The sequence below is a fragment of the Bos mutus genome, chromosome 6 (assembly GCF_027580195.1).
Source record: "Bos mutus isolate GX-2022 chromosome 6, NWIPB_WYAK_1.1, whole genome shotgun sequence".
Classification (NCBI taxonomy): domain Eukaryota; kingdom Metazoa; phylum Chordata; class Mammalia; order Artiodactyla; family Bovidae; genus Bos; species Bos mutus.
In genome coordinates this window covers 45,881,722-45,896,514 of record NC_091622.1, presented here as the reverse complement: position 1 = coordinate 45,896,514, position 14,793 = coordinate 45,881,722, and the positions used below count along the sequence as shown (strand labels likewise).

Below are 14,793 nucleotides of genomic sequence, written 5' to 3'. Positions count from 1 at the left end.
GGAAGAACTTGCTCCAAGTTGGGCTCCATTTCAGTTCAGGGCTTCCCAGGTGGCAGTAGTGGTAAACAACCCACCTGCCAATGCAGGAGACTTAAGAAATGCCAGTTCAATCCCTGGGTCAAGAAGATCCCTTGGAGGAGGAAATGGCAACCCACTCCAGTATTCTTGCCTGGAAACTTCCTTGGGCAGAGGAGCTTGGTGGGCTTCAGTCCATGGGGTTGCAAAGAGTTGGAGAGCTGAAGTGACTCAGCACGCACACACGCATCCTCCTCGTTCAGGGCAGGTGGACACCATCCCTTGGCTCCTCTGCTCTTGGACCCACAGCAGAGGTTCCCTGCAGCGGCTGAAGCTACAGCTGATGGGCCTCAGGAACCTCCAGAGGAAGCACCTGCTATGGATGGTGATGTCTGCCCAGTTAAAGCAGCCGAAGCAGTCAGCTGCTGAGAAAAGCAGCGTGATGAAATTCAGCTGTACCCAGGGCTCAAAATCTGAATATCTGTCCCTCCCCAAATCAGGACAGTACTGCTCTGGGTCCCTCCTAGTGGGCAGGGTGCGTATCAGTCTACAGACTGAGAAGATTCAGCCAACAGGAACCAAGGCAGGAAAGAGAGGCAGAGACAGGGGTTCTGGCTCCAGATAGGCTACAGGACATAGAATAATGAAGAAAACTGAACACTTCAGGAAGAGGCACAAGGACGGGGCCACTGGTCCATGAGGGGGATTCCACCACTCGTTCTCACCAGCAAACCATGGGGCCACTCTGAGTCAAATCCTTGTGTATAAAAGAAAAATAATAGGGACTGCCCTGGTGGTACAGTGGATAAGAATCTGCCTGCCAATGCAGGGGATGTGGGTTTGATCCCTGGTTGGGGAAGATCCCGCATGCCACGGAGCAACTAAGCCCATGCACCACAATTGCTGAGCTCGCATGCCCTAGAGCCTGTGCTCTGCAAGAGAGGCGACCACCATGAGAAGCCCACTCACCACAACAGAGAGCAGCCCCGGCTCACCGCAACGAGAGAAAGCCAGCATACAGCAATGAAGATGCAGCGCAGCCAAAAAAATAAAAGGAAAAATCATAATAATCGTTTTCATTATCTATGGTTTACTGAACACTTTTTGTGTGTCAGGCACTGTCCTGAGGCAATCAATCTTTATAACAAGTATCTGGGAAGTCATTTGGTCCCCCTCTGACAGAAAGAAATGAGTCTCGGGTTAGGAAACCTGCCCAGCATTTGCCAGCGGGTAACTAGTGAAGCCAGGACTTGATCTGGTGTCTGTCTCTCCTGTTAATAACTGCTAACAGCTTCTCCAATATTCCTCGCATTTCTAGTTCTTGTGACTAAGTGCCTCCAACATGAGCTGTTCATGGTTTCAAAGAAAAGAGGTATCGGTCTCTTCCCAGCCCCACACCCCAAGCCTGGGTGGTAAAAATGCCCATCGGTTCATCCATGTTCGGCCGGGAATCTGCCACGATAGAACACATAGGACTGTCAGCTGAGAAAGCTGTCAAAGCACGAGGGACCCCTAAAGGGTCTCGATCAGGTCTCAGCTCAGCTAAGCAGCTGTGAGCAACAAAGAGCCTCTGCTGTCACCTGCTGTCCCAAAGGTCTCATCAGAGGACACCACGTGTACGAAGGGGCTGGAGGAGCTTGCCTGCACCACAAAGCCTCACAGAAAGCCCAGAGCCCTGGCCAGGCCCCCATCTCTAACCCCATCTCCCACCATTGGCCCCTCATTCATTCCTGCTTCTAACTATTCCTCAAATAGGCCAAGTTCATTCCCACGCAGGGCCTTTGCTCTTGCTGTGACCTCTGCCCAAAAGACTGCTCCTCCTGCCTAGAAGCAGCTTTCCCCAGATGTCACAAGCCTTCCTGCTCCTTGTCATCCAGCTCTCCAATCTTGGTCCCCTCCTGCAAGAGACCCCATCTAAATGAGCAACAGCCCCCCACAATCCATCATCCCTCTCCAGTATACCTTCCTGCTTGACTTCCTCTGTGGTGCTTTACACATCTGAAATGATCTTGTTCGTTATTTGCTTATGTGTTTAGAGAAGTACCTGGCAAGCGGTAGGCTCTCAATGAACATGTGCTGAATGAATGGACGAATGCGTAAACGAATGAATGGAAAATCTTACTAAGTGTTTTCTATATTAAGGATCCGAGCACCTACAGTCAGGGCACCCCCTCCTTTCAGTTACCAGGGGCAGAGACCACAAGAAATAGCCCTGTGGTTGGTAACAACTTAACAACCAGCCAGCAGTTATATCCACACACATTGCTGGGCATGGTTCCAAAGCTAAAAGGCACTAATTGCTTTTATATAAGGAGGGAGAAACACAGTCCCTCCGTGTCCTTTAGTCCTGATGCTCTGCATGTCGGTGTCTGTTGCCGTGTTAGTCGCTCCTGTCTCACACAGCCTGTTTGAGCTTTATTCTGCCTATGTCTGGGATGGTGACAGGTTCCTATACAGAGGAGAGAGGTACCGTGTCCCTGTATGTGTGTGTCCACGTGTGTGTCCATGTGTGCGGAAAAGCAGCGACGCTCTGGGAAGGGTTAACTCGCAGTCAGGCTGCCTGTGCTCAGGGCCCTACGGCTGGCCCAGAAATGGGGTGGGCCTGGAAGGTGGAGCGGGCTTGGCTCGCATCAGCTGCTCTTTCCAAGACAGGAGTGCAAATGCCTGCCCAGCTGGCCTGAGCGTGCTGAACTCCAGTCGCCTTTAAGAATGGCCGCAGGAGCCCACACCTGGCAATCACGCCCCCTACCCCCCTGCCTCTCCACAGCAGGTTGCATTTGGGAGACTCTCCGGTCAGTCATTAGAGGAATGAGCCGAGAGTGAGCCGTTCACCAGCTTGCCAACACTTGGTGGAAAGCAGCAGGCAAGCATGGATGTGGTTGACAGCCTTCTCATGAATGAAAGCAACCTGACTCCCCCCTGTGAACTGGGGATCGAAAATGAGACGCTTTTCTGCTTGGATCAGCCCCATCCTTCCAAAGGTAGGTGTCAGAGGCTATTATCTGAATTCAGAAAACCTTAAGTTTGTGGGAAAAATCAGCAAAGGCAAGGCTGACTGTGAAAACAGAACACAGTCCTCGTGAGACGAGGCTGGATAAAGTCATCTGCTCAGAAGTTTGGATAAGAGATCTAAAAGCAGAACTGAGTCCAGTGCTCTTATTGTTCCCCATGGGAGAGTTGGGATTAATGTACAGGACTTGGGGGGCACAAAAGCAGTGGGAGGAGGAGCTGAAGTGGAGCCAGAGGGAGTACAAGTGTAAAAGCTGGAACTCACCAGCATCATAGAAAAGGTGCTGTCACAATCTAGCTGTCGGCTTTCCTTGGGGGAAATCGGTGTGAAGAAGTGATTAAATTGAAAAAATGCTTAGCAGCTAGGAAAGAAAGCAAATCACTGGAGGAGCTTTGTTCTTAAGAAAAAGTGGTTCCCCGAGTGAGTGATCCTTTAACAGACCAGCCTTTCAGCAGCAACTGAATCACTCCATGCTCTCCTCGCTTTGTTTCTGCAAAATATCTAAGTATGGGGAGAGCTGGGTTCGGTGATGCACACCCCTGAAAATACCAACCGGCAGGAAATAAGCGTCCACTTGGTGTGCTGGGTTTTAACATTCTGCCCTCATCACCTGCATCGCTCCGTCTTGTCCGGGTTCCTCCTTGCAGAGTGGCAGCCGGCCGTGCAGATTCTCTTATACTCCTTGATATTCCTGCTCAGCGTGCTGGGAAACACGCTGGTCATTACAGTGCTGATTAGGAACAAGAGAATGAGAACAGTCACCAACATTTTCCTCCTCTCCCTGGCTGTCAGCGATCTCATGCTTTGTCTCTTCTGCATGCCATTCAACCTCATCCCCAACCTGCTCAAGGATTTCATCTTCGGAAGCGCTGTTTGCAAGACCACCACCTACTTCATGGGTGAGTTGCTGCTGGTGCCTATTTCTGGAGTTTCGCCCTAAATCAGTGAAACTCAGTCCCAGACCTTCCCTAACCCCTGACAGCCTCCACAGAGAAGCCCTGATGGGTGTACAGAACAAAACATCTGACTGTATGGGGCTGGGTACAAGGACAGAGGCGCTGGCTTTATGGGAGGGTCAGTCCTCATAACACCCCAGAAGTCACTCCCCAGTCAGGGGACCAGTTCCTCAAAGTGGAATAAGTTGGTAAGAAACTACAGAAGACACTGGTTTTGCTTGCTTCTGTTAGAAAGACAGACAGATTCAAGCTGATCTGTGCCTTCCTGGAAGTCATTGATTGTACTCAGCTCTACCCAACCCAAGGTGTGGTTTTGGGGTGGCCAGGCTGCTGGAAGAGGGCTTTTTCTGCTGCCATTCCAGCTCTTATCGGGAACAGGATTATTCAAAATCCAGTTTCACCAGAGGTCTAGATTCCCTTCTCAGGATTCACTTTCGAGCCTGTTTTCACAGGGGCTGGGACCATCTTAGGAAGAGTGAGAGAGAGAACCTCTGCCACTAGACAACAAGTTGAATTTGCTCCCAGTGCCTGGGTGGATAAGCTGACCCTGATTGACTGAGATATGCAGCTCACTGCCTTTGCCAATCAGAATGATGGTGATGATGAAAAATCATAAGAGCTAATGTCTTTGAGTACATTTTTTTTTTTTTGAGTACCAGATGTTCTACTAATTGCTTTAAGTTTTTACTTCCATGATCATATTTTATCTCACAACCACTCTATGAAGTATACACAGTTATTCTTCCCTGTCTCACTGAGAGGGGAACAGAGGCATAGAGAGGTTAATATTGTGCCCAAGGACACACAGGTGGTAAGCCACAGAGCTGACTTGAACCCCAACTGGTGGCCACTACAATGGTGAGTGAATACACAGCCTTGTTTGCCAACTGCTGTGGCTCATCTGAGGCTGAAACGAGACATTTCTCTTGGTCCCCTCTGCCTGCCAAAACGCCTCATCCCTTGCCCATTCTGAGAGCTGGTTGGGGGAGGAAGAGAAGAGGCAGGAAATGAAGAAGGAGTTGGTTGTTCTGACCTAAGCCCTGCAAAATATGCAGAGCTGAGCTGCCTAGGGCAGCTATCAGTGACCAGAAAGCTTTAAAAGCCTTTATTTCTTCCAATTGAGGAAGTAGGATCCAGCGCTGACAAAACGGTGATGAATGACTGATCTACATGCCATGGACAAATAACCGAGAAAGTGTCAATCTGGGTCCAAGTACTCTAAAAAAAAAAAAATGGACTCACAAATGAAAAGGATCGTTGTTAAACAATGACGCAATAATAATAACCAACATCTCACAGTGCCTCAGGCTTTCAAGGCCTGTCTGTATATATCCTACGGTAATATTTAATCATTTTAACCAGGGTTTATGAAAGGAGATTAAAAATGAGTCCTTGTGTAGTTACACAACATAAATATGCTAAATGCCGCAGAGTTGTTCACTTTAAAATGATTACTTTTGTGTTATATGAATTTTACCTCAATTAAAAAAATGTTTTAAAATAGCTGGGGTCTGAGCTAGGAGCCTTAACACTCTTTCTGAAAATACCTAGTACAGACTGTTCTAGAAAATGAAAAGCAAGATAATTCTAAAAGTGTTTGCAATACCATAATGGTTTTGTTGGATTTCTGATTCCAGTCATTTCAATTCTTCCCTTAATTTTGTGTTCTTAACAGTTAACACGCATTAAATTCCTAATACATAGCCAAAAGGGCTTCCCAGGTGGCTCAATGGGCAAAGAAACTGCCTGCAATGCAGGAGACACAACAGACGGAGGCTTGATCCCTGGGTTGGGAACATCCCCTGGAGGAGGGCATGGCAATTCACTGCAGTATTCTTGCCTGGAGAATCCCATGGTCAGAGGAGCCTTCCAGGCTACAGTCCATAGAGTCCCAAAGAGTCAAACACGACTGAAGTGACTGAGCATGCATGCACATAGCCAAAAAAAAAAAAAGGTGCTTGCCTGATGATGGGTTTATAATTACCCATTATAAGGCTGAGCACCAAAGAATTGATACTTTTGAACTGTGGTGTTAGAGAAGATTCTTAAGAGTCCTTTGGACTGCAAGGTGAGCAAACCAGTCAATCCTAAAGGAAATCAATCCTAGATATTCATTGGAAAGACTGACCTGAAGCTGACGCTCCAAAACTTTGGTCACCTGATGTGAAGAGCTGACTCAGACTCTGATGCTGGGAAAGATTGAAGGCAGGAGGAGAAGGGGGGCGACAGTGGATGAGATGGTTGGATGGCATCACTGACTCAATGGACATGAGTTTGTGCAAGCTCCAGGAGATGGTGAAGAACAGGGAAGCCTGGTGTGCTGCAGAGTTGGACATGACTAAGAGAGTGAATAATAAGTTTCACTCTAAGAAGTTTGGGGCCGTATTCTCTAATCCAAATGTTATCAACTCCTTAGGGTAAATTCCTATAAAACAGCAAATCCTATCTCAGAACCTGAGTTCTTAGCTATGGTTTTGGGGTTCTAGATTCCTTTAAGTCACTGAGGAACACTATGGATATTTTCCCTAGAAAAAGGATATTTTTATACATAGTTTCACAAAAGGCCCCAGGCTAAGAACTTCTCCCAAATTAAGATTGGGATTGATTTGAAGGTTTAAGAAATCAGGGTAAGAGATAAGAGAAGAATCAGCTGAATTTATGGATGAAGAATTAAAGGGAATTTTACAGGGATAAGACATTATAATCACTATATATGCACACAAAATACAAAAATTAAGTTTTCTGACTATGCTGTAAGTATATCCTTTTGTTGTTGTTGAGTTGCTCAGTCATGTCTGACTCTTGTGATCCCATGGACTGCAGCACACCAGGCTTCTCTGTCCTTTACTGACTCCTGGAGTTTGCTCAAACTCAAGTCCATTGGTTCAGTGATGCCATCCAACCATCTCATCCTCTGTCATCCCCTTCTCCTGCCCTCGATTTTCCCCAGCATCGGGGTCTTTTCCAATGAGTCAGCTCTTTGCATCAGGTGGCCAAAATATTGGAGCTTCAGCTTCAGCATCAGTCCTTCCAATGAATATTCAGGGTTGATTTCCTTTTAGATGAGGTGTTTTGATGTCTTTCTCACTGGTGATAAATGTTTGATGAATGTTCCTTCTACAAAACACAGAAAAGCAAAAAGAATTAGAAAGAAGACCCCATTCCTCCTACCCCGAGAAAAACATTAGATACAATATGGGGATTTTCCCCTTCATCTTTTTTCATTAGGTATTTTTTCAACACTCCATTTTGAAATTTAGAATGTTTCACTCAAAAACAGTCTGTGTACTAGACATTTTCAGGAAGAGTCTTAATGCTCCCATCTCAGACCCCACTGAATTTTTGAAGTCACTGTCCTTGAGAATATTGGATTAAAAGGTCAACTTTATGCACATCATGCTCAAAACTAAAGCTGTTCTACAGGTCACTCAGAAACCTCTTCTGTGGGGTAGGAACATAGTTCATCCACTTGGTTATTAATTAATGAGCACCTCCAGCCTAAGAAGGAGCTAGGTCGTAATCAAAGTTCAATAAACTTATCTAAAATACATTGGCAATACAATGTATTTGCAAATACATTGCTTGAACTGCCTCAAATCCTTTTGGGAACAAAGCTGGGAATAAATCATTTTTTAAAAATATACGTACACAGTATTTCTTTACCTTCTGAGTATTTTCCTTTACTATCTATCAAACCTGTGCAGATCAAGGTAAGCTTAAGCTCATGTGCAAATAAACTTTGGATTTTAAAGCCAACGTAAGCAGCTTCTTTGTTCCTTTCCCAGGCACCTCTGTGAGTGTCTCCACCTTTAATCTGGTCGCCATATCACTGGAGAGATATGGTGCAATTTGCAAACCCTTACAGTCCCGAGTCTGGCAGACGAAGTCCCATGCTTTAAAGGTGATTGCCGCTACCTGGTGCCTCTCCTTCACCATCATGACTCCATACCCAATTTATAGCAACTTGGTGCCTTTTACCAAAAATAACAACCAGACTGCAAATATGTGCCGCTTTCTACTGCCAAGTGATGTCATGCAGCAGTCCTGGTAAGGCCGCCTGGGTTTATTTGTTTACTATAACTTGATAGAATTTTTCAGTTTTAATAAAAACTGGAATGTGTTGTCCAGTGTCTGTGGGATCAGTTTCCTGGAGACTTTTTGAGAAGACTTGTCTTAACCTCTTTCTAGAATGATAGAATAGAGTGAACACTTTGAATGTTGTATTTGAAATGCCATTTGCGACCCCATGGACTGTAGCCTACCAGGCTCCTCCATCCATTGGATTTTCCAGGCAAGAATACTGCAGCGGGCTACCATTTCCGTCTCCAAGATATCTTCCTGACCCAGGGTTTGAACCCAGGTCTCCCAGGTTGTAGGCAGATGCTTTACCGTCTGAGCCACCAGGGAAGTCTCTGAAATGCCATACCTGTATTAAAATCAACTAATCCTCTCAAAACCTCATAGGGTGGGTACTATTACTGTCCCTATTTTACAAATGAAGAAACTGAGACCTGGAGAAGTTAAGTTGCTCAAGTTCCCAAACCTAGAGGAGACAACAGAGTGTCTGGGCTTAACCACTATGCAGTGTGCTTCAGGATAGTCTAGTGAGGATCTTGGCTGAGACAGTGGAAGAGCTCTGATTTTCCCAAAACTGGAGATAGAACTGAGGAGTCCAAAACCCCAAATCCCATGTGATTTTTCTTAGAGCAGAGTTGCAGCAGTGGTACTTACACAGAACACTTTACTAGAAATACAAATGCAAAGTTGTGCTACCTGTTTCTTTGCTCACTAGCAGGTGATGTTGGACAAGTTTATATAACTTCCTTGACGTTCAAGTTCTTTACACAGATTTAAGAATAAAGATACCTTTTTTATCTACATCACTAGATGGATGTGAGATTCAAATGAGAGAATGTTTACGAAAACATCATTAGATATATTCAAAAAGGCTACACAAGTGCAGGGCATTATGTTTACTAATTCCCAGCATGTTTTAGAAGCAGAGGGCTAGACATTCAAAAATGGCTCAAAACCAAGATAATTTCTGCCTTCTTTGCCTTCCTTTTTTTCATTTCAACCAAGACACACACATACTCAAAGAATTACGTTGCAAATGAGGGACATTTCCAAGACTTGAAAAGAAATCTTATCAAAACATGTCCAATTGAAATGAGAAATGGCTCAGCCACTGTGAGCCTCTGACAATTTTATGGCCTAATTGTGTAACCTTACACATGCCAGACTGCAAAAGTGATTTAGGGGCCAGACTCAAGAAGAAGGAGGCTGCAGTTCTTCAGGAATCAAACATGTTTAGAGAAAGCATAACTCTGGCCCGCCAGGCACTAGAATGAGTTTGCCACTGTGCCTAGTGGGTTGAAACAGCCAGAATACTTTATTTTGCAAAATCAAGGTTTTCCAGCATTGCTACCTATGCACTTGGTGATTCTGGTGCTATAAAGTCAACAAATGGTATTAATCTATTGTGATGCTTAAGAGCATAACGTCTAGAATCATATTGCTTGAGTTCAGATCCCATCTTTGCCACTAGCTGTATGACTTTGGACAAATTATTTATTCTGCCTGTTTCCTTATCTGTAAAATGGGTGTTAGGTTAATAGTACCTACTTCAAAAATTATTATGGGGATTAAATACAGTAATATATGTACCATATTGAAATTAAATAATTTAACAAGTCATCAATGAATATAAATTCTTATAATTTTATTATTATTATTTCAGTAACAGCTTTATTGAGGTATTCAAATACTCTCATTGGCTTGTTTTTTTTTAAGCTCTCAGTAGTTTTAAATGTACACTTGTTTCAGGCACAGACTTACACCAAACTTCTCCAATTTAACTAGTCCTTCATAAGAGACTTTATCTGGGAGAAAAGAAGTAACATTTTCTAATGACTGAACTTCCAGACATGGAATTTCCAAAGATATTAAGTACTAGTAATTAATGTGTTTGCTCCAACTCATTAAAATGGAGATGAACCCTGTTTATTCCATCTCATCTTAGTTTGAAATGCTGGTTGCTGGTTATTGGATTGCTTTTTATTTTATTAGGCACACATTCCTGTTACTCATCCTCTTTCTTATTCCTGGAATTGTGATGATGGTGGCATATGGATTAATCTCTTTGGAACTTTACCAAGGAATAAAATTTGATGCTAGCCAGAAGAAGTCTGCCCGAGGTAACTATCTTTTATCTGTTGGTTTATGCCAAAAGATTACACAAGCCTTGTTTTCTATAACTTAGATATACCCAGAGTATATACTTTTGAAAATACTTTTCAAAAGTATTTCAAAATAAGTATTTCAAAACATTTTTCAAAAGTATTCTTAGGAGACTCTGTGTCGTAACACATGGTCAGGAGACCCAGTGACTCTGTTTCCTGTAGAATGAAGAAATTATTTCTCCCAAAAGGGTACTAAATGGAATAAAATGAGATAATATACCCATTGCCCAATTACAAGCTCAGGGCCCATAGGTCCAGGGTCTCTGTGATGTCGTATTCAAATGGACCCCCTCTGCAAACAAAGCAAATTGTCATTTCAGGTGCCATCCTCTCTTCCCCCCTTCACTCCCACCCTTCACTCCCGATATAGCTGCCATGGAACCTCACATCTCCTCCCTCTTCCCTTTTTTAATGTTGGGACCTGCACGTTCTTTTTTTTTTTTTTTTGGCTGTGCTGGGTCTTCACTGCTGCGCAGGCTTTTCGCCAGTTGCGGAGGGCCGGGGCTACTCTCCAGTTGCTACTCTCCAGTGTGTGGGCTTCTCACCGTGGTGGCTTCTCTTGTTGCGGAGGATGGGCTCCAGGGCTCTAGGTCTTCAGCAGTTGCAGCACATGGGCTCTGTCCTTGCGCTCCTGGATTCTAGAGCACAGGATCAATAGTTGTAGTGCACAGGCTTAGTTGCCCTGCAGCACGTGGGATCTTCCCTGATCAGGGATCACACTCATGTCTCCTGCATTGGTAGGTGGATTCTTTACCACTGAACCACCAGGGAAGCCCACCCCCCATCCCTCCCTTTCATTACAGCCCACTCTTCACTGGAACTTACCCCACACCTTTGTTGACATCACTCACCACTCCTCTCACTCCATCCTTCTGCTCAGCTGTTTACCACATATACACCTAGGGTCTTGCCTGGCTTTTGTTGATTTTTGCTCATTATGCAGTAAAAGCAATCTGGAGGTTTCCCAAGCAAGCAGAAAACTCCCCGCCTTGAGGAGCTGGAAGAAGAGTGTGAATACTCATTCTTTAACAAATTTTTATCCTTATAGTCTACACACATAAAATATTATTTTACTATTTTAAATTATGCACATTTTATACTACACATTTTTTATTAGTTATAAGTAGCACTTCATTTGAGTAGTATAGATCAATACCTACCCATATTAGTGCAGGCCCAAGGTGGCCTGTCAAGTAATACAGTTCAAGTGTGGTTTAGCCCCTGGATGGAGGGTGCAGGGATCCCGTGCCCTCTGTCTGGCATGACCCATCCCCAAAAATAAGTGACGTGGCTTGCCCACCCAGAAAGGAAACGGAGCTCGGCCAGCAGCGGCAGGTACGCGGACAGCGCCGGGTGCTGCCTGCAGCGGCCCAAGCACCCAAGGAAGCTGGAGCTGCGCCAGCTGTCCACCGGCAGCTCCGGCCGGGCCGACCGCATCAGGAGCAGCAGCCCCGCGGCCAGCCTCATGGCCAAGAAGCGCGTCATCCGCATGCTCATGGTCATCGTGGTCCTCTTCTTCCTGTGCTGGATGCCCATCTTCAGCGCCAACGCCTGGAGGGCCTTTGACACCGCCTCTGCCGAGCGCCGCCTCTCGGGGACCCCCATCGCCTTTATCCTCCTGCTGTCCTACACCTCGTCCTGCGTCAACCCCATCATCTACTGCTTCATGAACAAGAGGTTCCGCCTCGGCTTCCTGGCCACATTCCCCTGCTGCCCCAACCCCGGTCCCCCAGGAGCACGAGGCGAGGTGGGGGACGAGGTGGAGAGCGGCACCACGCGGGCGTCTCTGTCTAAATGCTCCTACAGCCACGGGAGCGCCTCTGCGCCGCCCCCGTGAGCGGTGCCCCGGCCGGCTGCCTGCCGGGCGGGAAGCATGGAGGCGGGGACCGAGGGAGGCAGCAGGAGGAGGAGGAGGGGGCTGGAAGTGAAGGAGGGCACCCGTCCCAGTGGGAACCATTCCTCGTCTGCCTGGCACCCTTCACCTGGGTTCCAGGGGAACACTCTGAGGGTGGGGCCGTGACTGGGGCCCCAGGCGGGACGACTTCAGTAGCATTCACCATCAGAAAACCTCAGCAGGCCAATGACAGGAGTTCACCAGGGCTCCTGCTGCACAGGTAATTGCTAAGCACATGTTCAAACGGGGACTTGGACCCTACTGAGCTTTAGAAGGTTCTAGAACATCCAAGGCGGGCTCTTAACTCCTCTTAGTGACACCCTTCTGTGTTCTGCTGCTTCAGAATTGTGGAGGCTGCTTTGCGCCTGAGGAGTCCATCCCTCTTTCAGGAACATTCTGTAACCACCCACCTCACCATGACCACAGACGGGAACCCTCTTCTGGCCATTTTCTGTAGTAAGAAAACAGCCTGACCTGTTCTTCAGGTCAGTCAAGGACATTCAGAGACATCAGGTGATGTCATCATCAGAACAGCAAATGAAACATTGTCTAAAGGATGGAATTTGGAACTTATATTTCTGAGAAGAGTATGTAGCCAGTAACTGCCTTAGCATAAGGGATGTTGAATGCCAGGAGGCGCCAAGAAATAGTTTTCTAATTTAATAATATATATTGCTTAACTCCACCTTTTCATGGTGATATTAAACCCCATGGCTGCTTTGCCTCAACTTCATTTCTCATACTCATCCTCCTTTCTGCAAAGACCTCCAAGTCCAAAGGAGAGCTGTAATGTGTACCTGGCCAAGCTGGAAACTCGGGGAGTTGGGCCCAGAATAAAAACTGGCATACTTGGACTCAACTAACAGATAGTCAAAGCCGTCTATGCCTTTAGATACAATCTATGTGTTTGTTAATACTTGTGGTAATTTTATGTGTATGTGAAACATGAACAGAGCAGTATGCTCTTTACATATAAGTATACTCTTTGGTGTGTTTAAAAAAAAGAATAGTGGATGGAGGTTGCAATTGACAAAGTATTATCATTCTACATTCCTGTACCACAGTTGGAGTTTCATGTGAACTCTTTTTCTTCGAAAAATTGGTGTTGAAATTTCTCTTCTCCAGTGTAGAAATCCCAACTTAATATAAGATATGAGCTATACACTTAGATACCAGGAAGTGCATTTCTAAAACTGCATGTGTCAATCCAATCTAACAGCCTCTTTTCTTCCCTCCCTTTGTTTCCCTTCCTCCCTCTCTCTGTCTCTGTCTGTCTGTCTCTCACTCTCTCTTTCATAGTTTTCATGCTTCCAAGCATCTGAGAGGTGAGCTTTTCTTTTTCCTGTTTGTGGGGGTCCATGACCACCCATTGATCTATACCTGACAGACACTCTTTGTGGTGCACAAGGGCTAGTGATTTTTCTATTATCAAAAAAAAAAAAAGAAATCTATATTGGGCGGGTGGTACAGAGAGTGGCAGGAAGTGATCACGAATAGGGGAAGGGATGTGGTATATCTAACAAGATGTGAGTGTTGCCTTTGTTGTGTTTTTGCCAAACAGGGTAGAGAGGATAGTGTGCTTAACAGAAGAAATTATTGAGGATGTGAACATTTTTTATAGGGGACTTTCCAAGCCAGATGTTAATTTTTCTGCTTCTCAGATGGCAATCTTATTTTCATCTCTGTCAAGAATTTCAAGGTGAAAATTCAACTGACTAAAACGTGCACTGCTAAAATAGTAATGATAAAAGGTGTAAGAAAGAAAGATGTCTCCAATATTTGAGAGAATCCTGCAGAACCTACAATTTTCCTGCCAGAAGAAGCCTTCCCATCTGACAGTGTTAGCATATAAATGAAGATTAATTAGCCTCGCTACTCGTCCCACCCTTATTGGAAACCTCTGGAAATTCCAAAGGTAACTTAACCTAAAAATAGAGTCACCAGATTTAGCAAATAAAATACAGGATGTCCAGTTAAATTCTAATTTCAAATAAACAACTAATAATTTTTTTTAGTATGAGTATGTCTCATGCCCTAAAATACATCTTGTGTTTTATCTGGCAACTCTACTTTAAATTAACTTTAAAAGCATGTAAGAACATAAACAAGATTTCCCAAAAATAGAGCAATAAAATGCCTCTGTTCACTAAATTTATTGGAAAGTCTTTCACATAATGGAAGTTATTTTTAAAAATAAGAAAAATGCTATTAACTTTCAGAATCTGTGTCTGACCTTTGGAAATGGTACTATCAACAGGCTGATTTTATTTCCAGAAAAGTTTTTAACATAAAGCTATTCTAGCACTTTGTTGAGTCAATTGCCTTTATTTCATACTAAACTGAATTCTTAAATTTGAAATAAAGTGACTTAATAGAGTTAAGAAAATAGATTCACCAAGTTTCTGGTGTTTTCTCTTGTCTTCTAGTAGCTTCCACTCATCAGAATGATAAGTTTGAACTCTGTAACTTTGATCTTTACCTAACTCATGTGTCTCAGTGGCTTCCTGTGCCCTGGTTACTGGGTAAACTCTCATAATAACTTGTAGTGGTGAATAAGCCATGCATGTGTCTAGATGTCGGTTATACTTGTTCGTGCATGCTTAACAGGTATCTTCTCCATTCACCTAAAACGTAATCCTGAGGTGAGCGACAATAGCTGTTGAATTGCCAGTGTAT

General features: G+C 44.8%; 1 protein-coding gene across 1 annotated transcript; it reads left to right on the top strand.

Moving 5' to 3' along the window:
* Positions 1-2,869: 2,869 nt before the first annotated feature.
* On the top strand, positions 2,870-12,060 carry CCKAR (cholecystokinin A receptor). Its single transcript, XM_005897095.3, has 5 exons — positions 2,870-2,996; positions 3,673-3,924; positions 7,767-8,028; positions 10,051-10,178; positions 11,528-12,060. Exons 1-5 carry the CDS (start codon positions 2,885-2,887, stop codon positions 12,058-12,060), a joined length of 1,287 nt encoding a protein of 428 aa, XP_005897157.1. The 5' UTR covers positions 2,870-2,884.
* Positions 12,061-14,793: the final 2,733 nt, after the last annotated feature.